Source organism: Bicyclus anynana, chromosome 26 (assembly GCF_947172395.1).
Source record: "Bicyclus anynana chromosome 26, ilBicAnyn1.1, whole genome shotgun sequence".
NCBI classification, from domain to species: domain Eukaryota; kingdom Metazoa; phylum Arthropoda; class Insecta; order Lepidoptera; family Nymphalidae; genus Bicyclus; species Bicyclus anynana.
The window spans coordinates 6,358,656-6,386,263 of NC_069108.1; the positions used below are offsets into that span (position 1 = coordinate 6,358,656).

Sequence of the window (27,608 nt, forward strand, 5' to 3'; positions counted from 1 at the left end):
GCATATGGAGTGGATAAAATGATATACTTTGGGACTTTTGACATTTAAACGCGATAAATTTATCCCTGTGAAGTTGATGTGGGGATAAAACTTTACTTAAAAAATTAATTATGTCTCGCATGTTTTGGTCTTTAACAATTGCTTCGCAATATGGGGTAGAGTAGGGGTAGGGTAGCGGTAGGGTAGGGGTGGGGTGGGGGTGGGGTAGGGGTGGGGGTGGTGTAGGGGTGGGGTAGGGGGGTGGGGGGGTGGGGGTGGGGTAGGGTTGGTGTAGGTGTGGGGGAGGGGTGGGGGAGGGGTAGGGGTGGGGTAGGGGTGGGGTGGGGGGGCGGGGGGGGTAGGGTTGGTGTAGGGGTGGGGGAGGGGGGAGGGGGGTAAGGGGGGAGGGGGAGGGGGGTTAGGGGCGGGGTAGGGTTGGGGTAGGGGGGGATAGGGTTGGTGTAGGGGTGGGGGAGGGGGGAGGGGGTGTTGGGGGAGGGGGAGGGGGGGGGGTTTAGGGGCGGGGTAGGGTTGGGGTAGGGGGGGGGGTAGGGTGGGGTAGGGTAGGGGTAGGGTAGGGCAGGGGTAGGGTAGGGTAGGGGTAGGGTAGGGGTAGGGCAGGGGTAGGGTAGGGGTAGGGTAGGGGTAGGGCAGGGTTAGAGGTAAAGAAGGGTAGAGTAGGGATAGAGAACAAGTGCACTTATGTCAAAACGAAGCTTGACCGGGTCCGCTAGTATGATAGATACTATAGATACCTACTACAAACCACCGCAAAAAACAATCACCAAACAAAACAATGCCAACAGAAAACAGATAAATAATATGCACAAAAAAACCAAATATTATCAAATTTACGTTTATTTCGGACTATTAATATACCTAATGCCAATTTATAAGATATATACAAATGGGTTGACAAGTCTTTCCCTCCGTTTATCCACCGGGAATATTATATCCACCGACGTGCCCATGCGCGGTGAGTGGATAAAACGAGTGTGGGGGATAAACGTTTTATCCTCTCCCCGTGGATAAATTTCTCCCTTGCCCGTGCTAGCCCTGCTGGAGGGGTCCAGTTCTCCAAGCATAGTGATGATGGTTCGTAGACGGATTGAAAGAACTCCGAGAACATATTACATATGTTATCTGGATCGCTAGATTGTGTGGACTTATACTTCATTGTAGAAGGTATTCCAGATTTACCTTTGCGGTTGGCAACATATGTGAAAAAATACTTGATATTCGAACGCACGCTATCCTCCACCGACTTTTTATAAGTGGCAAAGCATTTCGAACACTGGGTACTAAATCTTTTCCTGAAGATTGAAAATGTTTCATAGTCAGAGATATTGTTGTACTTTTTCCATTTTATCCAGGCATTGTTTTTATTTTTAAATATACGAATGAGTGAAGGAGAGAACCAAGTTGGATATTTGGCACGAGTTACTTTTAAGGGTACGTGTAATTTTATAATACTATAAATTTGTTCATAGAAAATTTCAAGTATTTTCTCGGAGTTCTTGTCTAGAAATAGTTCCTCCCATGGTATCGCTTTGATATTTTCGTTGATGGCTTCAAAATTAGCCTGTCTATAATTATAACGGGGAACATTATTCTGAATGATAGGAAGGCCTAGTTCGGCTATTTTTATTATGAGCGGTGGATGGTGAATTGATTCATTAAGTAGGGGAACGTCAGGTTTTTCAACGGTACAATCGCTAGATGATAAAACTAGGTCTAGGATTCTGCCTTGGTTATAAGAATTGCGAATAGTATTGTATTGAGCGGCGTTTAACGTTGACAAAAAATTCAACATTTCTAAGGGCATAAACTGCGTTACGCGTGTGTACGCACGTGAGCACGTCGCGGGCCACGCTTCTGGTGCACGCACGTGAGCACGTTCGCGTGCTTATGCGCGGGCATCGGCGCGTGCATCCGCGTCGCAGTTTTCTCAGTACAATTTTGACGTTGGAGGTGTACAGTCGAGTAATTATGGATAAATTAATGTTGTATTATTTATCAAGACGACGGCGACGACGAATTGCCAAAAAAAGACGCCAGCCAGTAAGCCCGTACGTTGAATCTAGGTTACTGTGCGGGGAATTCGTGGTGAAGTTTGGTATATTAAGAGAAAATGAAAGGTTTTTTTTCAAATATTTTAAAGTTTCATTACAAGTCTATGATGAATTATATTCAAAACTGGAGCCCTATTTGAAGACTAACAATCTACGATTGAAATCTACGTCAATCGTATCACCAATGGAACGATTTGCAATGACATTGCGGTAAGTAAAGACATTTCGATATTAATAATCATCTTTATTCATGTAAAAAACAGTCATTATTTAACAAAAGTTTAGAACACTCATATTTTTTTGCCAATTTATGTAAGTCACATTACTGTTTAGCCACATCAAGCAAGAAAGAAGAAGAAGTTCTTATTGTTTCGGCAGTGACACCTGAATATGGCTTAAAATGTTTTTCTTGATGTGGTTCACTCTGTTCTTAGGACCGAAACACATAACCGCACACTTATTAATCATCATATTAATCACAGTTTCTTACATTTATTAATTATATTTTGTTATTTCTAAATTACACAGTTTTATCGTTTTCGTTTTTTGTTTTATCTATACCTACTTATTCACTAATTTTTTTATATACTTAATCACAACAGTCATCACAGTGTCTTGCATAAACGCTACGTTACAATTAGTTTTTGATTAATCATTTGAAATACACTAATAAAATCACAGGTTCAAGTTTAAAATAAAAAAACACAATAACAGTTAAAACAGTACAATAAGTCTAAATGTCTTAATTATATTAATATACCTACCTTACAAAGTATTAATTATAATGACGCATATTGATTGCAAGTTTTTACATATGAATATTTCCCTTATTAATTATTCCCTTCTATTACTAGATCGGGTACTAATATTATTTTAAATTCTTATTTATCATCACAATCATAATCACAGTTTACTACATAAAAGATTAAATTTAAGAAGAGGACATATGAAGGAGCAATGTTATGAGTAGGTTCAAAAAAAAGGTCCATTAAGTAAAAAAGGGGTCTATTGATACACTTTTTTATTTGACCCCAAAATAGGGTTTAAGATAAAAGTGTCCGAATCGACCCCGTTTCTTTCCTTATGAACATTACACCTCAAGGCTTGTAAACTTTTGGCGAATGCCCTTGCATATCATAATAATTGCACGTGAGACCAGAAAAATATAAATATAAAATTGCGCTTTTTACTAACTTAAATAGTTCTTCATGTTCTTCTCTTTCTTTTGTTCTTAATAATTAAACAGTTTTAATCAAATCTTCAAAGTCTTTCTTGTTACCTATTTATTCATTGTTCGTATCTGATCTTACATTTAAGGATTCTAAATCATTCGTTACCGTATTTTGCGTTAATGAAAGGTCATCAATGGTAATAATCATTTCTTTTTCTATATCAATCAAAGCTTCTAATACTTTCGTACGAAATAATAATTTTTTAAAGGAACTCAATTTTTTTACAGTTGGTAATAATGACTTAAAAAAATTCAAGTCTTCGTCCATATTATCTGCAGTGTTATTCTTCACGCAATTTAACAACTCTAATTCGAAATCAGTTGGCGATTCGCACTTACGTTTCTTGGAAGATCGTGTTTCTTTGGTAACGCTGGAGCTGGTGCTAGGTATATTAATCAAATCTTCTTCAATAATCGTATTATTTTGTGAAGTTCTCGGTGACGCGTTTTGCTCTACTGACTGATTAAAATTGTCTGCCGATTCTTCTCCTTGAGTATTCGAGTTTGAATCTAAAAATGACAGCATGTCATAGTAAATGTATGTTTTATTTGCCCTGGAACCGGAGCCTGATTTAAGTTTTTTTTTAGTAGACCTCACTCTTATATAAGTGTCTCTTGCAGTTTTCCATCTTTGCTGCAGCTTTTTCACTGAAACAATAACACAGGTATTTTATTTTATTACAGATATTTAGTCAGTGGACATACCTTCGTCGATATTCATCTGGCGTATCATACAGGACTAACCACGGTCAGAAAAATAGTAACAGAAGTTTGTCAAATTATAATTGAAAGGTTAAAGGAAGAATGTATACCAAAATTTTCCCGTGCGCTATGGGAAGAGACTGAAAAAGGTTTTTTAACGCAAGCCCAGTTTCCTAACTGCATAGGTGCAATAGACGGAAAACATATACGCATTATAAGACCTCCACATAGTGGTTCCCTCTATTACAACTATAAGCATTACTATTCTATTGTACTGCTTGCAATGTGTAACGCCAACTATGAGTTTACCTATATAAACGTGGGAGTGCAGGGTAAAGAATCTGACTCCGCAATTTTCACACAAAGCCGATTGTACGAACAAATCAACAATGACTTAATAGATATTCCTCCTGCCAAAGCATTGCCCGTAATACACAATGATAAACCAACAAACATTGCTGCAACCGCAGCTTTGCCCTATATTATTGTAGGAGATGAAGCATTTGGGTTATCTAGCCATGTCATGCGGCCATATGCTCGAGCTCTCGATTTAAACTACAAAAAAAAAATATTCAATTATAGGTTAACGAGAGCGCGACGTTATATTGAGTGTACATTTGGTATCATGGCTAATAAATTTCGCATACTCCATCGTCCATTGAACGTTGGAAAAGACAAAGCAATTTGTTTTCTTAAAACAATTTGTATTTTGCATAATTTTATAAGATCAAGAAGTCAAATTAATGACTTTCATGATATTGTCATTATACCAGACCATATACGTTCAGTTCGGGGGTTAATTGGAAATACCCACAGAGATTCGTATACATTACGCGATAACTTCGCAGATTATTTCGTTGCAGACGGACAGCTGTCATGGCAAGATCGCAGTATTTATTGAAGATAGTTGGCTTTTTTAACCGACTTCAAAAAGGAGGAGGTTATCAATTCGTCGGAATCTTTTTTTTTTTTTTTTTATTTTTTTTTTTTAGGTATGTTCGGAGATTACTCGAAAACGGCTGAACCGATTTGGAAAATTCTTTTTTTGTTTGAAAGGGTGTCGTTTCTAGTTGGTCCCATGAAAACCAGGTTGCGATCTGATGATGGGATCCTGGGAAACTTGAGGGAATCTTTTTAATATTATAGGTACACTCGAAGCGATAACGATATTTTCTGAAGTAACTTGCATGATAATGCAATTTATGAAGATACAGAGCTGATCTGATGCTGGATCCGGAAGGTGGCCATAGGAACTCTGCAATAAAACGAGATAGCTCCAACAAATTTGGGCTCGTTTGATTCGTATTGCCGAGCACTTTTACCCTATATGGAAATCAAGGAATATTACGAAGACATAGCTGATCTGATGCTGGAGCCGAAACATGGCTATAGGAACTCTGCAATAAAACAAGATAACTCCAACATTTACGTGTACCTTTTTTATTTAGAACACTAAAAAGCAAAAAATAAATTATTTTTAAGTAAAAAAAAACCGCCTTCAAAAAACGAAGAACTAAAAAGCAAAAAATAATATTTTTTAATTATTCACTTATAAATATGATTTACAAGCATAAACCGATAAAACAAATGTACTTACTTTATACCTAGTGATAAGCACTGACACATTTTGGAGTCGGTGCCAATGGGGTGCTATTTGAACGCACTTCAATGTTTCATTTGGCACTGAATCCAAAATGTTTAAGTACATTTGTTTTATCGGTTTTTGCTTGTAAATCATATTTATAAGTGAATAATTAAAAAATAATTATTTTTTGCTTTTTAGTTCTTCGTTTTTTGAAGGCGGTTTTTTTTTTACTTAAAAATAATTTATTATAATTTATGTACATTCAATAATTGAATTTTCACGGTTTTTTACCACACATTTTTTATTAACATAACCGCGTGGCCGAAAGCAAGAACTTTGGAATCTATCGAGCAATATAAAACCATACCAATATTATGGGACATTGTTCACACGAATTTCACAATGTTCAGAAATACGCAGTATCTCTGCACTAGTTTTGAATATAAGCATGATTTTATATTTACATAGGTAAATTATTGTAAATATTCCGAGTTTTAATTTTATAGTTGGATTAATTGTTGAAAACATTTAATTGACACAAATAAAATTGAAATAACTAATTATATATAACTAATTGCATAGATTATTAAAAATAAAAATTTGGCGCAAAGAATAGTTTACCTAACCTACGTTATTATAAAATAAATAAAGAGTGTAGGTACTTACCTTGTATGTTTTTTTCTGCTTCACTCCAGTCATCATAATTTTCAAACAGTACTTTACAAATGTCTAGCCATGCTTTTGATTTAGCGTCCCGGTCTTTAAATATTTCGCTTGATTGGTCCCATATGGCAGGACGACACTGAACTTCAACAATTACCCTTTCTGTATCAAAATTTGTCATTTTTTGTTATGGGCCGGGCACGCGCGTGCGGTCGGTTCGAGATAGCGCTGTCAACTGAACAAGCACGCGCGTGCACCCGCTAGCGGGCTTCGCGCGTGGACCCGTCCAACGTGATGCGTGATCACGTCGCGTGCATGCGTGCCCCATTGCACGGAAGTATCACGCGACGGGCTCACGAGCGTGTGCACGCGCATGGGCACGCGCGGGTCGTTTTTGTATGGACACGCGAGAGGCACGCTTAACGCAGTTTATGGCCTAAGGTTACAGGAGTGACACCGTCACATAACAGCCCATTACCCTGTGAATTCGGAGTCCAAGATGCGTGAGGTAGGTTGAAGTCACCGATAATGTAAAATTTATCCACATTTACTTCATTCATTAGATTTGACAACGATTCGAAATAGTTTTTATATGCTTCTATGTAGGAACTAGGTGGAATATATACGCCTGAAAAAATAATACGAGCAAACATTCTATTACCAGGAATCTCCACGTTAATGCATTCCAAGTATCTGTGCATGACGCAACTACTCGGTACAGTAATTTCGGATGGTCTTAGGTTCTTCAACACCGCTACTAAAACGCCTCCTCCGTCCGCCTTTTTAGTAGCCGCGCGATCGCGATCACACCGAAACACTACGTACCGCTGGTCAATGAATTCACTATCATTGATCTCGGGTACCAGCCAGGTTTCGGTTAGGATTATAATGTCATACGAATTCGATAGAATATTCATGTACAGAGTCTGTAGTTTACTACGTATACCCCCACAGTTCTGATAGTACATTATTATATTTATGTTACACACTGCTATGCCGTCGGTAATAAATACACATTAGTAAAAGAATTATGCTAAAATGAGTAAAGTAAATCAATAAGTTTATATTACATAGTATATTAAAGCGGGTGTTATATTTTTTAAGATATAATATTGCAAGTATAATTACAATAGTTGTAGGTATTGAGAGATATGTACTCGTAAGGTGACATAGCTTAGGCAACAGTATTGCATGTTTACGAATACTCATGTCCGGTTGACTTAGGAAAACGAGCGTTATTGTAATACGAATAAAGCCTTTATTTGCAGTTTTGTAATAAGTAGCACATGTGACCAAATATTTATTAAAAAGTTGAGTTACCCTGAATATGTAATAGTATAAATGAAAACAAAAACAAAAGTTCACTGTTAAAAAATACATACAATACATTAAAGAAAATGAGAAAGAGTTAGTGTCAATTAGTCCATACAATAGGTTTTTAAGTTTCCATTCGGGTGAGAGAACATTTAAATTTAACAAAGTCATTACAAGATCGTACAGCAAACGCTGGAGAATTGTCGTTTTGTCTGACGAGTATTGTGGCATTCTTAACCCACACGTATTTATAATTACATTTTTTAGCTTCCTCACGGCACTGACGAAAAAGAGTTTTATTTTTTAACGTGAGGTGTTCGTTTAGGTATATATCTTGCGAGTGTCCCGAGATTCCTATTTGATCGCTTCTTACCTTCTTCATTTTACGATATGCGCTTAACACATTATCTCTAACGGAGCGAGCTGAAAATTTGACGATTACGTTTTTTGGTTTATTGTTTTGCTGATGAGCGTGGGGTACCCGGTGGATAGAGACGACATCTTTTTGTTGGATAGGGTATTTAATAACAGAGCCTATCGCATCTAGTATTGTTATGAGGTTTTCATTTCTCTTCTCGGGGACGTTGACGATCTCGACGTTGCACTGCCTGGCTTGCTGTTCCAGGCAGTCGATTTTATACTCGAGGGTTGAGACAAGGCTATGAGATTCCTGCGCGTCTTTTTTGTGACCTTCGAGGCTGTGAACTTTTTTTTCTAGGTCGTCGTTTTGCTTTGATAAGTATTGAGTAGATGATTTCAGCTCGGCAACTTCTTGAGATAGATTGGTGAAGCCGCTCTTCAAGTTGTTTTGATCTGTCCTCAAAGTCTGAATTTCATGCTTCATATCGGATAAGGCGCTTTTGATGTCGTTACTAATTTGACTTAAAGAACTATCAATTTCATTACGCCACCCATTAAGCATTAATTGGAGCTCTTGCGTGAAAGCACGCCAGTCTTGGTCTGCATTAGTACGATTTTGTTGTGGTAGTGAGGCGGTTTCTTCCTCAGAGGGGATTACAGAACTGCGCACAGGGGTATTTTCTCGGTTCCCTCTGTGACGATTTGAAACATTGGAGCAAGCAGGGCACTGCCAAGAGGCCAGGTACTCCTTAGACATTGTTGCGAATTGGTGCAAATTTATATTGAGACATTCACAGTGGTACGAGGATTTACAGAGATGACACTGCATGAGGGATTGCCTGGTCACGGGACGTCCGCACCCACTGCCGCACTCAATATTTCGAGGCATTTTCGGCCCTTTTGTGTGTAATAAATGTTGAAAACGCAGGAACAAAATACGAATAAACTGGCGGTTGAACAACAAATCACTTGAAGACAGTTCACGCGAAATTGACCCGGCACACTGTAGTTATTAAGTCGCTAATCGCGTAGCAAGATCACTAATGACAGACAAACTTGCCACAACAGCTGATTCACTTAATTGCAAGCGGTTTTTATCACGATTACTTCTTAATAATATGTTAAGTTTCAGTCGATATAACACTTTCAACTACGAATTTACACATTTAACTCTGAGGATAACACTGTGAATTGCGAATATTTCTAATATTTCAATTATAATTCGATTTTAAATACGGAGACAATGTAAGTATGTTTTGTTGACGCCAGCGCCTCTGACAAGATGTCATGAAATAGACACTACATTATTATATTTGGGCAAATCACTGGATTTCGCACCAAACACGCCTTAATTCAAATACTTAAAATCCCGCTGAATGTCTCACGACAGATTGCCGGAATATTTAGAGACTAAATAAAAAAAAAAAATATTTGTAATCACTTTTGACTGCCTATAATAAAACCAACCTTTAAATGCTTCAGGAAATTGGTAGCAGAAGTAACACTACCCTTTATCGCTTTCGAACATACATTGCATACTGCAGATACATTCACATCACTTTCATCCTTGTTACGAAAAAAATATTAAAAAATATGAAATTTTATCATGGCAGTGACGAAATAACGGGCCAGTAGTAGTAGTCATAGTAAGCTATTATGGCATTCTCATCATTCTTCATTTTCATTAATCATTCTATTAGGTTAACATATGTTCAATTTGACTCTGATTCGGTTGAAACTTATAAATTGTATATTAATCAATTTACTGACAATACTCAATTTTTCTTTACAATGTAAAGAATAAAAAAAAGAATAAAATTTAAATTATAACAGCGCACCATTTCATAAAATTCTCGAATTTGAGGACAATGATCGAGACAACGGTTATGGGTCACTTAAAAACTTGAAACTTTGCAAGCACCCGCAGTATTATTAGTAACTTGATCAAGTAATTTGATCTAGTAATTTGATCAAGGACACGAACGTAACTGATTGATTCAATTCAATAATTTAAAAAAAAGCCGCCCTCGCCCCTCCTACCGAAACCGTTTGTTGTCGGCAAGACGAAAAGGTGCGATAATTTTTTTTACACGTGGGACAGTACCTAGTTACTAGTTTTGACTAGAGACAGTTACCTACCTACCGACCGCTTCCTTGCGATCGTGAGGTATCTTTACGCGGCTGGATTTTGCAGTAATACACTGTGTCTATACATTGTGTATTTTCATGGAAAATTTATTTCAATAAATGTCAAAACTAAGGAGGGCGTAGATTATCGATTCTAAACTATTTCTGAAATTATTGCCAGTTTACGAAAATTAACCCTGTATTATTGAACAAGCATAATACCACATTTATTAAGTCTTCTTTCGATTAGCCACTCATTTTTGCACATATTTTAATTCTAAATTGCACTTCCGAGAGCTCATTTGGATATCCTTTATTTTGCTCTCCAAAACTGCAATGTCCAAAAACTCAACTGCAAAACTCCAAATTGTCTTTTTTGACTGGATCTCGAGTAATTCGATCTTGTTTTTGAAAAACTCATTAGAAAAGCAATGGACCTCTCAATACTGGAGTTTGTTTCACGAATTTCTGTCATTACCAAGCTGATTTTTTAAATTTCTCTTTCCTAGTTTTGCAATAGAGAAAAAATAAAACTTTTCATATCTGAGGTGTCTTCTTCATCATTTCTTTTGCGGTTGTTACGAGCACCACTAAAATTTGGCGGCAGTTTATACATGACGGCACTTAGATTTAAGTCAGATTGATATCAAGGTTACCATACAAAAAGTCTTTCCGTCCAATATAAGTTGGTCCCTCAGATTAGATTAGTGCTATCTTCTTTTACTTAGAGGGTTATTGATGCGAGTGAGCGAGACGAGAGTCAGATCACGTAACATTGGTGTGTAAGGTAATAATTGTATGTCACCATGCTTGTGGTTGTAATACTTGACCAATGCAGCAAGTCACACTCTTGATATCCTATGCACTCCCATTATTTTGTTTCACTTTTTGTTTAATTTTTTAAATAGTTTTAAATTGGAAGCAATAGTGGTTTTAGACACGTTTACTCTTGACAGATATCCGGGGGATGAGGATTATATCTGGCAAAGTTTAGTTTTCCCTGAATTGACTGACCATTTACCCATTCTTGTCTATCGAAAATCCAGAAAAATCTAAATTTAACCATAATATGTTAGCTAAATCCAATACGAACAATATATGACTATGATGTTATTAGTAAGGACTTGGTTAGGACGTTTGTTCTTAACGATGTCCGCATTCTGGCGGATATGCTAGTAAGCAAATTGCAGTCGATAATTGACAACAATACTATTCTAAAAACCATATCACACAGGAGTCAAGCCTCTAATCCTTGGCTCACATATGGAATTGTCAAATGGCTTTGATTGTTCAGGCTCGAACCCCAGGATGCATAGTTCGTCTTCAATGTCTGAGGTTTTTGTGTTCACTGGGATTCTCCTAATCGCCACCTTCAGACTCCTGTCTTAGGGCAGCGAATAGAATAAGAATAGTTTATTTGAAAAAACTCAGTACACTTTCAAATGACGTCCTGGCCCTTAGGCCGGGACTCCACCAAAGCAGAGATGTGTGCGGTGTGCTGTGTGCTGTGCGAGAAGAGATGTTTTTCAGCTCGCGGGACTCCACCAAAGCGGAGATGTGTGCGGTGTGCTGTGTGCTGTGCGAGAAGAGATGTTTTTCAGCTCGGGTGCGGGGCGTTGAGTGCTCAGTACGCATTCTGACACGAAAGGTAGACGATGTCGCTATTATTACAAAAAAAGTATCTTCTTTTACTTGAAGAAGAACTACAGTCTGAAGAAGCAGAATTGATAGCTTTATACTACCTAAACAAAAGAAAACATCGGTTTTGGAAAAGAAGTCACTTGTATTACCATACCAGTCATGGAGAATTTTTTACTCTGTTTAATGAGTTAGATGATGAAAGTTTTACCAAGTCCTACAGACTACCGAGGAATATATTCTACGAACTACATAACTTAATTAAACCACATATATTTAAGCAAGATACTAACTACAGGAGATCTATCTGTACCCAAGAGCGGCTAGCAGTATGTTTGAAGTAAGTACCTACCTAATTATGTTTTTGTTAATGTGTGTTTGTGTTTATGTGTGTTATCTGCGTTTGAATGTGATCAGTCTTTTTTGAGTGTTTGTTTTTTTTTGTGTAAAAGGGCTAAGTGAGAAGTACTCAAAACGAGAATCAAGAAGTACGAGAATACATGAAAAATATTATGTAAACTGAGGTATGTAAGGATTACGAGAAATCGAGATCCGTTGTCTCTTTCTACCCCTCCGGGAGACTGGAGTGATGCATATTATGTAAAAACCAAATATATTTTTATATTATCTTATTTATTCATAAAGAAAACAAAAAAACCAACTGCCTTTCTGGCAGTAGCAAAAAAAACGTAAGGTTATATTAGAAACATAACGTACAAAAAAATTATAACAGTAAATCACATGAGACATATTGCTTTCTTTTCCATATAGTTACAAATTATCATATGTGTCTTCTTCGTTTCTGAATGCTTCTATCTGTTCATCGGTCATGTGCGTATCTTCCAAGCTTGGAACAGGTGCCTGTGTCGAACTTGGACCCGGTATTTGTGTTGAGCTAGGAACCGGTGCCTGTGTTGAGTTAGGACCACCGGCCTGTGTTGATGTAAGAACCGGTGCCTGTGTTGAGCTAGGACCCGGTGTCGAACTTGGACCCGGTGCTGAAGTGTAACCGGGGGAATACCAATTATTTTCATTTGTGTTATACCATGTGTTTTGTAGCTCAAGTTCTTCCAATTCTAAAAGAACATTGAAAATTTTACGTTTAGCCTGAAGCTGCATATATTGAGAAAGTTTTTTTACACTTTTTGATATCGACAGAAAAAAAGTGTCCATTTCGTCAAGGGTATTATTTTTCTCTATCAATGATTGTATTTCTAGTTTTTCTTGGCGTATTCTTTCACGGTTTGCATGGTGCTGTATAAGTAAATTACTTATTTCATCCGATTTTCTTGTTGCATTTCTGCATGTCGAGGCTGAGACGCTTGATGTCGGTGACGGCGAATGTTGTACAGATGGACGATCTTCTGGAGTGCTTCTTGTATGATTGCTTGATGTTTCAAAAAACTCATCGGTTACATTACTTTCCAATGAATTTGTTTCCTGTTCATTTATATTTGTTTGTGAGGTATAATTTGTAGTCCTGTTTCTATTCGTCATATATGGTATCAAAAATTCCATTACCTTCTCATATTTCCATTCACGAATTTGTTTACCACTCTGTCCACTTCTAGTGGCATTCTTCCTTTTTAATGCGTCCCGGTGGCTGTCTCTCAACTTTTTCCACTTAGATTTAGCCGTTTTTACTGAAATAAAAATAATTGAAATCATTATAAATATTAAATGTTGACATTGCCATAGTCAAAATATACTTACCGCATTATCACTCATGCAGAATTTATAACCATTATAAATATTTAAAAAATACCAGAGTTTCAAGGGAAACCAATTTATTAAAAAAAATATCTGAAATCAAACAAACAAAACGGATTGTATCTCTCGTACGTGGTCGCGGCAGACGGCGGCGTCGAAATTTGAAATGTTAATAAATAACGAGTGATAAATCCATTTTATTTGTTTGATTTCAATGTATTGTGCTAGTGTGAATCTTAGACTTTTAATTGTTTCTTTTCTATTATTTAAAAATGGCTATAACTTTTGAACGAGTGAAAATTCTGTAAATACATAATTTCAGTAATGCCTAATCTTTTATAGTTCCGGAAACAACACGACACTGATTAAGATATTATTTTGAAATGACCCTTCTATTCTAACTGAAACCACGACACATAAATATAAATCTATATTATAATTATTACAGGTATTTGGCGACTGGTTCAAAATTTTCACAAATAGCTGAAAATTTTAGGATTGGAAAATCGACTGTTCCAAGAATTATAGAAGATGTCTGCGATGCCTTGTGGACAGTATTACAACCTTTGGTTATGCCAGAACTTAACGAAAATGATTGGAAAAAAATTTCAAAGCAATTTGAAGAAATCTGGCAATTCAAAAACTGCGTCGGGGCCATTGATGGCAAGCATGTGTACATGTTTGCACCCCCAAAATCTGGGTCCTCATATTACTGTTATAAACACAGGTTTTCAACTGTAATGATGTGCGTAGCCGACGCTACCCGAAGAATAATTATGGTAGATATAGGTTCAATGGGAAGGTTCAGCGATGGTGGTATTTTTGCTGATAGTATATTCGGAATTCGTTTGAGAGAAAACAGACTAAATCTACCACAGCCACAACCCTTGTACCAAAATGGAGAACCTGTACCGTTTGTTTTTATTGGAGACGAAGCTTTCCCTTTGATGACTAACTTAATGAGACCATATCCACGCGATAATTTAAATAACGAAAAACGAACATACAATTATAGACTTTCAAGAGCTCGTCGTATTGTGGAAGCTACATTTGGTGTATTATCACGGAAATGGTACGTATACCGTAAAGAATTTGAATGTAAAATAGAAACAGTGGAAAAAGTGATAAAAGCAACGTGTGTTCTACACAACTTTTTAATTGACAAGATGCCTGGCTATCTAGATAATAATGAAACGGGTTTGGCCACGACTATGTTTAACGACACAAACGTGGAAAATCTATTATCGAATGACAATATGGATGCCTATCAAGTTCGAGAAAAATTCTGTAGTTATTTCAACAACGAGGGCGCCGTTCCATGGCAAGACACTCGTATTACAATATTACTTGAACGAAATACTTAATATAATAAATTGCACTTACCGTCAGATAATTGAGTTTCTTTCAAAACGTTCTCCCAAGCTGCATCTTTGACGTCAGTAAGTTTATAGGTATCTATTGATGTGTTCCATAGACATGGATATTTTTTTACTGATTCAATAAATTGTTCATCCATTACGTTTTATTTAAATTAACTAATTGTTTACGTTGAAAAATACAAACTGCACAAATTATTCACGATAAAAGCGTGTGCTCGCGCGCACGGTACTAGCAAGATGACCGGCCGGCGCGCGCGCGGGGTTCTGCGGGTTGCTAGCGGGCGAGAGGGGGGAGGGTGACATCGCTCACTGCACGCCGCTCACGTCTCTCGTCTCCACTGCGCGTCGTCCGCGCACAGCTCACATCTCCGCTTCCATCGCGACATACAAATATTAAACATCTCCGCACAGCGATCTCCACTGAAGCTGAGCGGAGAGGAGACGTGTCAATAACTCAATTCTATTGGTTGTTTAAAAAACATCTCCTCTCCGCTCGTCTCGTCTCCGCTTTGGTGGAGTCCCGGCCTTAGACTAGGTAAGTCCCTGTCTTAGGGGCTAGTGACTTCCCTAGGTACATATGCATAGGTACAATGACACAATAGATGTAATTAACATAAAATATCCAAATAGTTAGAATTATTAAAATAATCTAAAATACAATACTTAATAAAAAAACATTTTAGTTAGATATTTTGTGTGCATGTGCGTGTGTGTGTGTACCAGCGGCGAAGAGTCCATACAGGCCGATTCCCGCCGGGTTACCTTTTATAAATCAAATACATATATATTCATTATTGTAATGAATATACATACTCCTATTAGAAACCGGAGTTTAAATCAAGAGGTTGTACCGAAATGGTACCACATATTTAAAAATTGCAAGTAAATAACATAGAAGCGAGTAACGTTACAATCCTGCGTGAACGCAGCGATTGCGTCATCCGCTCCTTCCCCGCGCGGGCTCTGCTCGATGCCCGTCGGGTTTTGAACGACGAGCAGTGTGTCGCTCGCTATTAGAGTGGACGCACGTTCCGAATTATAAAAATTAAAACCCCGAATTATAAAAATTAAAACCTTTAAAGTGAACTCAAATTGTTCCTTAGTAAGTGCAGTGCGATTCCCCGCATTAGGGTAAGTTTTGAATGGCACATTAAAATACTTTATGCAACGTAATATCTCAATGTCACCTTCATCACGGCTTCTTTGTTCATTACTTCTTTGTGTGTGTATTTTATTTTTCTCTTACTTTTAGCTTACTTACATTATACTAGAAGAATTGTATCTTTTTTATCATAATATTAGTGCAATAACCATGAACATTCGGTAAAATTAATTATTAGTCACATATTCTAGAATGTTCATACAACTTTTTCTTTGCTGACCCGCAATTCGAATAAATCTTCAATTTATTCGAATCATTTAACCTTCAGCTTATTATATACTATTTTGTTTTAAATATTACTTCGTTCTGGTTGTTACCACCACACCGGCATTTCTTCTATGTGTAAGTACAAACCTGTTTCGCACATCCGCCGGTCAGTGGTCACCAGGACGAATTGATATAGCTACCGCTAATTAGGTACTGTATCGATTCCAGGGTTCGTCGCCTTCGTCGCCTTCGTCGCCTTCGACGCCTTCGACGCCTTCGACGCCTCCGTCGTCATTCTTCGTCGTCGTCGTCTTCGTCGTCGTCGCCGTTGCTCTTATTCTTCGAGGCACGGATTATACATCAGGATAATCAACGAATCGAATCATCTACGTGTACACGTGTCTACGCATCCGACGTGCCCTGAACCAAATGCCCGTCGGGTTCTCCGCGTCCTGGTGCCACCTTACATCTCGGCATCACAACAGGGGAGTACTTCATACAGCAACATCAAAGATTAGCAGATAAAATACGGACTACCACGACCCTACAAATTTCGTGTGCCTACCGCGAGCTGGTATTTTAGATTAAATTATTGAATACAAATTATATTTTTATCTCACCGGATTTTATTTAATAATATCTCCGCCCAGCTCTTACCCGGTCCCGGTGCAAGGTGTGAATTTTTTTTCTTTGGGACGGCTTTCCTTTGCCAAAATTTCGTCCTTCGCCACTGGTGTGTACCTATGCGTGTGAGTTATAACAATACTTCTTTAATCTTACCTTTACTTTTATTAATTATATACTGGTACTAGTTTCACAAACTTAATTTTATTTGTGGACTAAATATGTATTCATTAGATTTTCCTTACTATCGTAATTGAGTGTGGTTAATGTGAATTTTAACCACTGTTTTAATGTGTGTCTAGAAATTTCCGAGATACTTTCCTTTCTGTTCATGTACCTATACAGGTATGGAGCTAGGTAATTGAACTGACTTTTGGAAGTAGTTTATGTTAGGAGTAGTGGAAAGCACGTTTATAGGAGAACCAGGATATGCTCTCCAATTTCTCCAACTCGGTCAGGTACCCTTCCCAAACGGCCGGCAATTTAGAGCTCTGTTGAGTTTGTTTTTGAGCTGTTTGAGGTGATGGGCCCAGTTCGGCAGCTGCTCTACCAAAAGAGGTAACGTTTGTGCGCTGGTTGTGCCGGCGGAGCTGGGCCGCCATTAGTAGAGCTGGTAGAACCGGCTTGTTCTTGGGCTCTACCTTTTCCTCCATTTTGTGATCGCGCTGCGTCCGCGAACCTCCTCCTTCCTCGGTATCCATCTCTATCGTCTGAGTCGCGCGGCTTCTGAGGCGCGGTCATCTCGCTCGCAAATCCGAATCCGTTCGCTGTCTTTTGAGAGTCGTGATGGGTATTGGAGTTTGGTCCGCAAGTTGGTAGACCTCCATTTCCTCATCTGTTGGTGTCTGGACTCCTACGTTATCCACTCACGTTGTCGGTCGTTGAGGTGGATGGCCAGGACTGCTTTGCGTTCGGCCGACCCCAGGCCCGACTTGTTTAATCGGTGTACTAGTTAGCGGTCGACTTCCAGTCTTGATTTTGGCCGTTGGCTTTCTTCTTTAGTTTCGATACTCAGAGCAGGCTTAGTGGCGGGCGTGTTCCTCTCTATCGTTTTTTTTTTTTTTAAATTTATTTAGTACCAATATTAGTAAAAAGAAAAACAGTGGACAAGGAAACACTTATCTCTATAAGAGATCTCTGCCAGTGACCCTTGACAGTGGGAGAGATTTTAAACAAAAGAAATGGATAAGTACAACAAAAAAAAAGTGAGGAAGCATATTATACTTAATACTTAAATAATAAAAGTAAATAATATTAAATATATCAAAAATAACACTAATAAATAAATTAAAATAAATATATAAATTATAACATACACATATATAATATAACGAATCTATGATGATAAAGAAAGATAGTGTTCATGAAGTCGATGTTTAAAGGTATCAACTGATGGTTTTTTTTTTGAAAATGGTGTCGTCCGCGTCGGGCGGCTTCGGAGGCGCGAGTCGAGCTGTGGCAGCGCGCCTAGCGGAGGTCCGTTGAAGTTTCGGATCGGGGTGCAAATCCGTAGACGTAATAGCCCAGTGGATATGACCTCTGCCTCCAATTCCGGAGGGTGTGGGTTCGAATCCAGTCCGGGGCATGCACCTCCAACTTTTCAGTTGTGTGCATTTTAAGAAATTAAATATCACGTGTCTCAATCGGTGAAGGAAAACATCGTGAGGAAACCTGCATACCAGAGAATTTCTTAATTCTCTGCGTGTGTGAAGTCTGCCAATCCGCATTGGGCCAGCGTGGTGGACTATTGCCCTAACCCCTCTCATTCTGAGAGGAGACTCGAGCTCAGCAGTGAGCCGTATATGGGTTGATAACGACGTAACGACGTGCAAATCCGTTTCCGTTGGCTGTCTCTTAATAGATGTGATGGGTATTGGAGTTTTACCACACATTACATTATATTTTATTTATTTATTTTTTATTCATTTATTTAGGAAGACCAACCGCAGAACATTGTATCGTGTATACATATTTATTACATACGTTGTGCCCAATGGTGAATGTTCAACTTATTACAGATCTTCACAACGTTTACAATATTTAAAAATATAATACATAGTTTATGTTAACTAACTACAATGTATACTTTAATTCTAAAAATTAAAAAATATTACAAACTATTTACAATACTACAAATTAAATTAAATTAAAAACATAAATACAAAAATACAAAAATACAAATTGAATTAAAACAAACAAAAAATAAAAAATACTGTAACGCAAAGACTAGTTCCCGCATCGCATACTAGATGGCGCTGCTAGTGTTTTAGCCCGCGCTAGCGTTTGTCCGACACATAAAGCATATATGGACTGGAGACTTATGTACTTTTGTATTTAGTCGTACCTCGGTGTGCACGGACTACTGGGCCACCAAGGATATCGGCAGTGTCCGTAGACGTGGACTATATGTGAATGTGCAGAATATTCTAACAAAACGATTAAAAACGGAGCTTGGCAGGAGCTGGTGGAGATTTTTGGAGAAAATGAGGATTCTTTGGAAAAGAAGGTTCTTTTTGGTCAGTAGACATTTAATTATACATTTTACCAGGGTAGTTTACATGTTTTGTAATAGACAGCCCACCCCAAATAACTGAAATGTGTATTACGTTGTTTGGCGGTACGTAACGAGCGCGGGAAAACTATCACGTTACCACAGTAACGTATAGCTATTAACTGTAATATGTACAACCCACCAACGCGACGCGCCATCTTGAGTTTAGTTATTTGGCGCGAACTGTAACAATTTTAATTTCATATTTTCGTGTCTTGCCATTCTACACGACCCTCATTCACAAAGTAATTAGCATATTTGTCTCTAATGTTTAATGATGATGGTGTACCCCTTCCTGCATGTAATGTAATAAGATTACTCATTGGCGCAGTATGTAAAGTATCTTCATACTGTATACCATCTCTAGTTCTAACAAAATTGTGTAGCACGCAACAGGCCTTTATTATGTCTTCGGCAAAGTCTATATTCACGTTTATAGGCCTATGAAAAATGCGCCACTTGTTTGCCAGAATTCCAAAAGTGCATTCAATAAAACGTCGAGCTCTTGATAACCTGTAATTAAATATTTTTTTTTCGTATGATAGCCCTTTACCTGCATAGGGTCGCATTACATTTTCGGATAAACCAAACGCTTCATCGCCAACTATGACGTATGGCAATGGTTTAGGATCTGTTTCAGATATTGGTTTAGGTTTTGGTATGTGTAATGACTTTTCTATTAACCTTTTATAAAATGCTGAATTTTTAAAAATTGCAGAATCACTACTTTTTCCGTAAGATCCGATATCTATGAAAGTAAAACAATAGTTACTATCACAAAGTGCCAACAGTACTATGGAAAAAAAAGTTTTGTAATTATAATACAAAGAACCCGAATCTTTGGGTTTTGTAATCCTTATATGCTTGCCATCTATGGCGCCTATGCAATTGGGAAAATTTGCATATTTTTCAAAATCTTTAGCTATTTTCTTCCATATATCTTCGCTGGGTTCAGGCATGACGTTTTTTGTGACTTTTTCCCACAGAGCTTCACATACTTCACGGACAATTCCTGTGATTGTAGATTTGCCAAGACGAAAGTTGTAATGTAGTTCTCCAAAGGAACAACCAGTACCCAGATATCTGAAAAATAAAATATTAATCTGTATCGTTTTGAAAGTCTGCCGGGTCCGCTAGTTAAAGCATAATGAGTGTCTTGAATTACCTAACCGCTACTGTATTTATATTTGTTAAAGATAGTGATTTCTGTTCCAGGTGTATCATTACAAAAAAAATGGAAGAACATCCGTGATGCTTATAATAAGGAATTCAAGAAAGGCAAATCAATTCCTTCTGGTTCTGGTGCATGTAAAGGTTCAAAATACATGTATTTCGACCGGCTTTCTTTTCTTCAGAAGACGATAGAAAACAAAGAAACTATCACAAACATAGATGAAGCCAAAAATGAAGAAATTCGGAACATTGACCAAAAGCTAGATAATTTTGTAAATGCACGTGAAATACAACCGGTACCCAATAAAAGGAAGAAAACTAAAATTACTTCAGAAGAGCGATTGGCTGACATATTAGAAAATAGTATTGAATCAAGAGATAAAATACAAAGACAAATACAAGAAAGTATGTCAAAGCAAGATGATGATGATAAACTTTTTTGCATGTCATTGTATAAAGAGTTAAAGAAAGTTCCAGAAAATAAACGATTGGCTACTAAAATTGAATTGCTCCAGGTAATACAGAAAGGGCAGAAATTACCATCGCCTATTCATATCACGAGCCAGCAAAACACGCCTAATGCAGTATTTTGGCAAAACCAACAATATTCAAACCCACAAGGATATTTCACTGGATATTCTACAATAGTACCAGGAGAGTCTCCATCGCCTTTATCATGCAATAGCACTGACGATTCACAGTCTTCTATAGTACAAAATATATATTCTGACGTATAAATTAAATATCTTACCTTAATGTGATCACGAGTTTTTCTTCTGGGGACACGCTTGACCTCATATGGGTATCATTAGATTCAATTTGTTTACTCATCATTTCTAATAATTCATCAAATGAATTTATCGACATTCTCAAATAATTGAAGAATTTTGGTTCAAAACTTCTTAATTTTGGATATAAAGTCTGAAACTGACCATGAGTAAACCGATCGCGTAATATTGGATGCACCCAATACTGCCGTTTCTTCTTTCTTTCTTTTTTACGGAGCAACAAGTACACACATATTGCTTCTTCGACTTCCATGATTGGACTGTCACCCTATGCGAATAACGGCACTCCGCATGTACATCCGCGCCTGTCTGAACACTTGCGTTTAGAACCGCGCGATTTGCATCCGCGCGGAATCCGCCATGTCTGAACTACCACTAATTGTTAAGTAAAACACAATGGCGGTTGAACTCAGACTGACTTTATTGAGTTGCTTGCATACATTTATTATTGAACTACCTACAATACATTACACTTCCCCTCTAAGAAAAAAAATATTTTGAGGTAGGTAGTATTTCTTGACTAACATAAAATTTTAGTTACACACTATTAGCCCTACTTATTTCAAGCAATTATCTAAATACATGTTCGTTGTTTTGTACGCCCGTACCACCTATATATCGCTTAATTTAAACAAAATTTACATTTCCATTTAGTTTTCATTTTAATTTTACATTGCTTTCCGAATCAAATAAACCAAATCAAAAATTTAGATAATTTTACATTTTTGCTAGGTAGGTAGATAATTTTGAAATTGTAGTGAGTATCTTATTTGACCAATTTTATTTAATTTAGGTATGGATAGACCACCATAATGGCTGACCACTGTTACATCATGGACCAAATGATTAACGACACAACACATTATATAATTGATTTCGTTTCAATAACATATTATTGGTATAGCGGATCGCGACCAATCTATCTAGCCTAGCGATTACCTGAACAAATTTTCACATTTTATTTTGAATTCTTCTTTACTAAACTTTCTAATTTAAGAAAATCCCTGTAGGTACTACCATGAGTAAACAATCCTTGTCTTTTCTTTTATTCGCTACTGTTACTTTTAAATATTGACCTACTCACTGACTCCACTTTTGCAAACTGAAGACAACCGTTGGAGGCAAGTCATAAACACATAGTATTAATCAATCAATAATTTATCAATTTATTTAGTAGTAGTTAGGTACAACATTCCCTTGGTCAGGAATTCCATGAAATGCCTTGCCTTCTTATAATACCAAAATCCTAAGTAAAATGCTTTGCAATTGGTGTATTAGGCATATTATATCTGCCATACTATGTGTAATACATTATGTATAATGTACACGTTATAAACAATAAAAAATAACCACATTCTAACACAATTGCAATACATTCCTACCTAAGTACATAAGATAATTATTATAATCATTATTAGCCTATTTTCACGACGAGACAGGACCCAAAGCCTAGTCTCGCTACGATGCTCATAAGTAAGTTGGCGGGCCCAATACCTACCTTATTATATTTTATCTATTAGTATAGTTAGGTATAGGAATATTGATTTACTCAAATCATTGGTTTACACGGTTCCCAGTAATTTTAGTAAGTACTGAGTAGGTAGACCTGATAGAAATATCATCACTACGCTAAGCTAAGCCACACAACCTACCTATTAATTCCCTACAATACTTCCCATTAATTTACATTTATGTGATGATGCTTTTATACCTAGTTCAAAGCGACTTTAAACTTGCATCCAACTAGGGACCTATGTACCTTTTTTAATGCCATCAGTGCTTACCCTACAACAAAACATCAAACAGTGCTATCTCGCTTCCACGCACTAGTTACACGTTGGAGTAATAGAGAGAGATAATGCATAATAAATATTAATTTATATTTACCTACGCAACAATGGATCGATGCATGGCATAAAAAATCAAACCTTATTTAGGCATTAACGTAACACCACTTAAACTTGTCTTATTTTATAATAACAACATTTTTACAATAATAAAACTAACTTATACCTAGTATTACTTATCTATCTACCCATTTCATTAGCATTTACCTACATTGATGAGCCAGATCATAATAAACACATTTTTGACATTAATGCCAGATTCCACATTTCTTATCTCTCGACGGAATAGTTATTATTATGATGTATTAAAAGTAATTACTAAAGTTTGAATTTATTACCCTCTGATTAAATTATTTTCAACAACTAAACAAATAGGTAGTAATAGGTACCTTCAACAAAAGTAAAACTTTACAGTAAGTATGGGTAGATATGCAACCAAGGTAAACCTATTATATAAATAATAGTCAAATAACTAAATCAATCAGTAGATCTTTTAAATAAGTTTAATTAATAATAATTATATTGCTAACCTTATGTACAAGTATGAACGATCCTTATAGTTTTATTTCATTGCCAAATCTTATATCATTTTACCATAGTGGTATTCTACTTAATTACCGATTTTCGTAACTTACTAGTAATACCTACTAAAACACACATTGAACACAATTTACTTTACGATACACTTTATATTTTCTTTCATTTATCTATTTACTTTTTTGACATAATTTCTCAGGTAGGTAATGAGCATTCCTTATTAAGTAAGTTAATAAATAAATTATTACTAACACTGTACCTTAAAAGTAAGGATCTTCCTTATTTACCTACTTGTTTCACTAACACATGTGATGCTTCGGATGTCTCATTTTAACAACATCATTATATCTTCACATAGCTAACTTGTCTTGTAATTCACAAAAACATTTATTAAATTCAATTTCAATTAGCTCAATAGTAGGTACACTTTTTCTATTTTCACTACCTCTTTCGCTTTTTACATTTAAAACACTTTTCGCTTTTTACATTTCAATCATTTTTCGCTTTTTACATTTGAAACACTTTTCGCCTTTTACATTTTAAACACTTTTCGCTTTTTACATTTTAAACACTTTTCGCTTTTTACATTTCAATCATTTTTCGCTTTTTACATTTGAAACACTTCGCTTTTTACATTTGAAACACTTTTCTCTTTTCACATTTGCAACACTTTTTGCTTTTTACACTAGCGACTCTTTTCGCTTTATACATTTGCAATACTATCTACACCATCACTTCTCCGACAAGCAGACAACTGCCCTCGCGCGCTTGCCCGTGGTGACCACCACAGCTGCGCTGCGATGCAGTCTGTCTTCGCCCTGCCGTAGTCCATGGTTACACCTCCGACCAGCAGACTGCTGCCCTCGCGTGCTTGCCCGTGGTGACTACCACAGCTGCACTACGATGCAGTCCTTCTTCGCCCTGCCGGAGTCCTTTGTTACACCTTCGACAGAGTACTGCACTCGTGCACTTGCCCGTGGTAACCACCACAGCTGCGCCGCGATGCAGTCCTTCTTCGCCCTGCCGGAGTCTTTTGTTACACCTCAAGCAAGCAAACAACTGCAATCGCACGCTGCCCGAGGTGCCTACCACAGCTGCCGCGCGGTTCAGTCCGTCTTCGCCCTGCCCGAGTCCTATGTAACATGTCCTGCAAGTGGACTTCCGCACTCGCGCGTTGCCGGCAGATACAACTGCAGCTGCCCCGCGATGCAGACTGTATTCCACTTGCCTGAGTCTTGAGTCAAATGAGCCCGGCGTTCCACAGGTACTAACACACGCCAGCTCCACCGCCATCTTGTTGTTTTGCGTAGATTCCGCGACAGAGCCTGAACTTAAGTCTTTATAAATCTTTACCCGTCGCCGCTGTCGAAATCTGTACAGCCGAGAGACTTGTGTTTGTAGTATGTAATGCATTCAAAATGCTTTGATAAACTCGAGTCGCGACCACATAAGTATGTCATGTCACCGACTTGTCCCGCCAACGTGGCTGCTCGCAACGCACCGCCGTGAGATCAGAAGTGCTGTTGGCCTCCCAAATTACCAACATAATATTTACTGCCCATAACATCAATAGGCAGAAAGTGAAAGGAATAAGCACTAATATGCAAACGAAAGCAAGCTTGACCGATTATAAGGTTCACTTCCTAGGGCACGATTATTCAATCAAGAGGGCCGACGTTGATGCAATGTGGCTTGCAGTGACCAAAGGTTATGGTCTGGAATACAAGAACTTCCAGATGGACAATGAGGAAAATTGGTACGGTACCATGGGACCCTATTTAGACATGTTCGCTGCCTTCAAGCTGAGAATGGATGAGTTAAGACTGGGTCACGGTACAATGCCAATAAGAAAGAAAGACGGAACACACACTGCTTTTCAGGTGTCCAAGTATGGCTTAACTGGTGCGCATCACATCCTACTAGAGGGGAGCAGCTTCCCACCAGAGAGGAGATCTTCAATTGTGCAGAGTTTAGGACCGATGACTGCATTCCTATGCATGATCAGGACTGAAGGAGTATACAGGAACAAGTTTTCTGCTGCGGTGAAGAGAGCAATGGCTCACATCCCTGCTATTGATGACATAATAGAGATTACTAAGAATGTAAAAATGTCATTTGAATTGTCCACACTAATAAGCTTGTTGGCAGAGATATTATTGATAACCACATCAAGACAGGCAACAAGGATGTGTTTTCCTCTAAATTTCTTCGCAGTAATTGTGGAAGAAATGAAAAAGGAGGAGAGAGAAGATTTCTTGGAGTTTTTCAACACTACAGGATCAGGAGGATGGCTATTGTACAAAAAGTGTGCAGAGAAAGTATGGGCTATGCAAGGATCAATGACTGAAGAAGTTGCATCCCAGATATTGTACCATTGCATTTTTGGTACATACAAGGAAGATTTGAGCATTTTAGCACAAATCACTAAGACTGGCAATTGGTACACGAGAGAAGAGATAGGAAGCTCATTCCGAAACATGACAGGTGGCAATGTAGTGAACTTAAGACCACCAATTCAGAAGCTCTATGCAAAAATGTCTTGTGCCAATCAAACCGGATTATTGTCAGGGGTATACAATCAAGTGAGTTGTTCTCCTTGTTTTAGTGGGCCTAGGATTCAAACTTTTGGAGAAGATTTCTTCGAGCACATAGAGAGGAAGAGGATCACTGGCTCCGGAGGAAAGAACCTGCAACAAATAATATCAGGATTGACTGCAACTTTGGAAGAACTACCTACAATACATTACACTCCGATAAACCTTAAAGAGTTGAGAACCTATCTGCAGACTTGCTCTTGGTTTCGGAAGTTTATTTCTCAGTTCTCTGAGGTTGCACGTCCACTTACTAATCTTACAAAGAAAAAACGACGTTGGCACTGGGGGGAGGATAAGTCGAATGCTTTTGAGCAGTTAAAGGTACGACTTACTTCTAGCCCGATCCTCAGACAACCGGATTATAACGAGCCTTTTACTCTCCGTACGGACGCGAGTGCCTTTGCTTTGGGTGCCGACTTGCCTCACAAGTCGCCTGATAAAATTAGAGCCACCCAGCTCGCAGATCCGGAAATTAAGATAATGATTCAGGATTTTGATAATGATGCTGTTCGTCTGCCAAAGGTAGCTGATCGAGTGAAGAGGCAACAGGAAAGACGCAAGGCTATAGCTGATAAACATTGCCGTGAAGAGCCTTCATACCAGGTAGGTGATCTGGTCTTATTAGAGAACCACCGACTTAGCTCTGCCGCTCAAGGGTATACGGCAAAGTTCGGTCCCCGTCGGGATGGACCATATCGCATTCGTCGTCTTGTTAGCCCTACATCATTTGAAGTGGAAGATAAGAATGGGGTATTGTTAGGGAACCTGCCTGCTGACATTTTCACCACCAAAGCCTCTTCCTCACCGAACTACCTTCACCAGACCAGTCAGTCTCATCCCGGATTCCATGCCAGACGGTTGTTTAAAATTAATTCATCTATTATTTCTTTTTTAAAAAGGTCTAACCAGGTTCCTTCTAACATTTGGTGGCAGCGTAAAGGGATTTCCTGGGAAGTCCCCGGTATAGTCTTCGTATCCGTATATCGTTTTGTGTTGTAAAAGTAAAAGTGAAAAATCTGTGAAACAAAATTGTGTTTTGTGAGTGAAATTCCTGCAAGATCCTGTGCTTTGCCAAAGGCCCTTTCTGCGCACTGCTCGTGCTGTAGCCGGCCTTCTCCATTGCAGCTGGTATAGCGCCGATTAGCAACAAACACTGACTTCCTTTTTTTTCTGTCTGTCTGTCTGAGTAGGTGCCGATAGCTCCCTGCGGAACCACTATGGCGTCACTGGGGGGATTGGGCGAGCGCAGAAGCATCGCCTGATGTGACCCGAAGGCTGAAAGAAAGATAGAGGACGGAACGGCTCTCTATGGACGTCCCCAAGATCGTGAGTTAGAAAACCCACGTCCGGATGACTTTAGGTATC

General features: G+C 38.0%; 4 protein-coding genes and 1 long non-coding RNA gene across 5 annotated transcripts; 4 read left to right on the forward strand and 1 right to left on the reverse strand.

The window, feature by feature from the left end:
• Window positions 1–567: 567 nt before the first annotated feature.
• Window positions 568–4,955, forward strand: LOC112055801 (uncharacterized). Its single transcript, XM_052889540.1, has 2 exons — window positions 568–2,261; window positions 3,967–4,955. The coding sequence occupies exons 1-2, from the start codon at window positions 1,888–1,890 to the stop codon at window positions 4,883–4,885; spliced, it is 1,293 nt and encodes a 430-aa protein (XP_052745500.1). The 5' UTR covers window positions 568–1,887; the 3' UTR covers window positions 4,886–4,955.
• Window positions 4,956–8,490: 3,535 nt separating this feature from the next.
• On the forward strand, window positions 8,491–14,774 carry LOC128199539 (uncharacterized). The gene is made up of 2 exons (XM_052889546.1): window positions 8,491–12,011; window positions 13,830–14,774. The coding sequence occupies exons 1-2, from the start codon at window positions 11,689–11,691 to the stop codon at window positions 14,743–14,745; spliced, it is 1,239 nt and encodes a 412-aa protein (XP_052745506.1). The 5' UTR covers window positions 8,491–11,688; the 3' UTR covers window positions 14,746–14,774.
• On the reverse strand, window positions 12,286–15,064 carry LOC128199542 (uncharacterized). Its single transcript, XM_052889551.1, has 2 exons — window positions 14,765–15,064; window positions 12,286–13,314 (listed from the first exon to the last, which is right to left on the reverse strand). Exons 1-2 carry the CDS (start codon window positions 14,895–14,897, stop codon window positions 12,443–12,445), a joined length of 1,005 nt encoding a protein of 334 aa, XP_052745511.1. The 5' UTR covers window positions 14,898–15,064; the 3' UTR covers window positions 12,286–12,442.
• A 686-nt stretch (window positions 15,065–15,750) lies between these two features.
• Window positions 15,751–16,748, forward strand: LOC128199545 (uncharacterized). The gene is made up of 2 exons (XR_008252154.1): window positions 15,751–15,891; window positions 16,358–16,748. It is a non-coding gene; the product is annotated as an uncharacterized LOC128199545 (long non-coding RNA).
• Window positions 16,749–20,476: 3,728 nt separating this feature from the next.
• LOC128199635 (uncharacterized) lies at window positions 20,477–21,222 on the forward strand (the record flags this gene model as incomplete). The annotated part of the gene is made up of 1 exon (XM_052889877.1): window positions 20,477–21,222. A coding segment is annotated over one exon (738 nt), but the record flags the coding sequence as incomplete, so codon positions are not given.
• Between the last annotated feature and the right edge of the window lie 6,386 nt (window positions 21,223–27,608).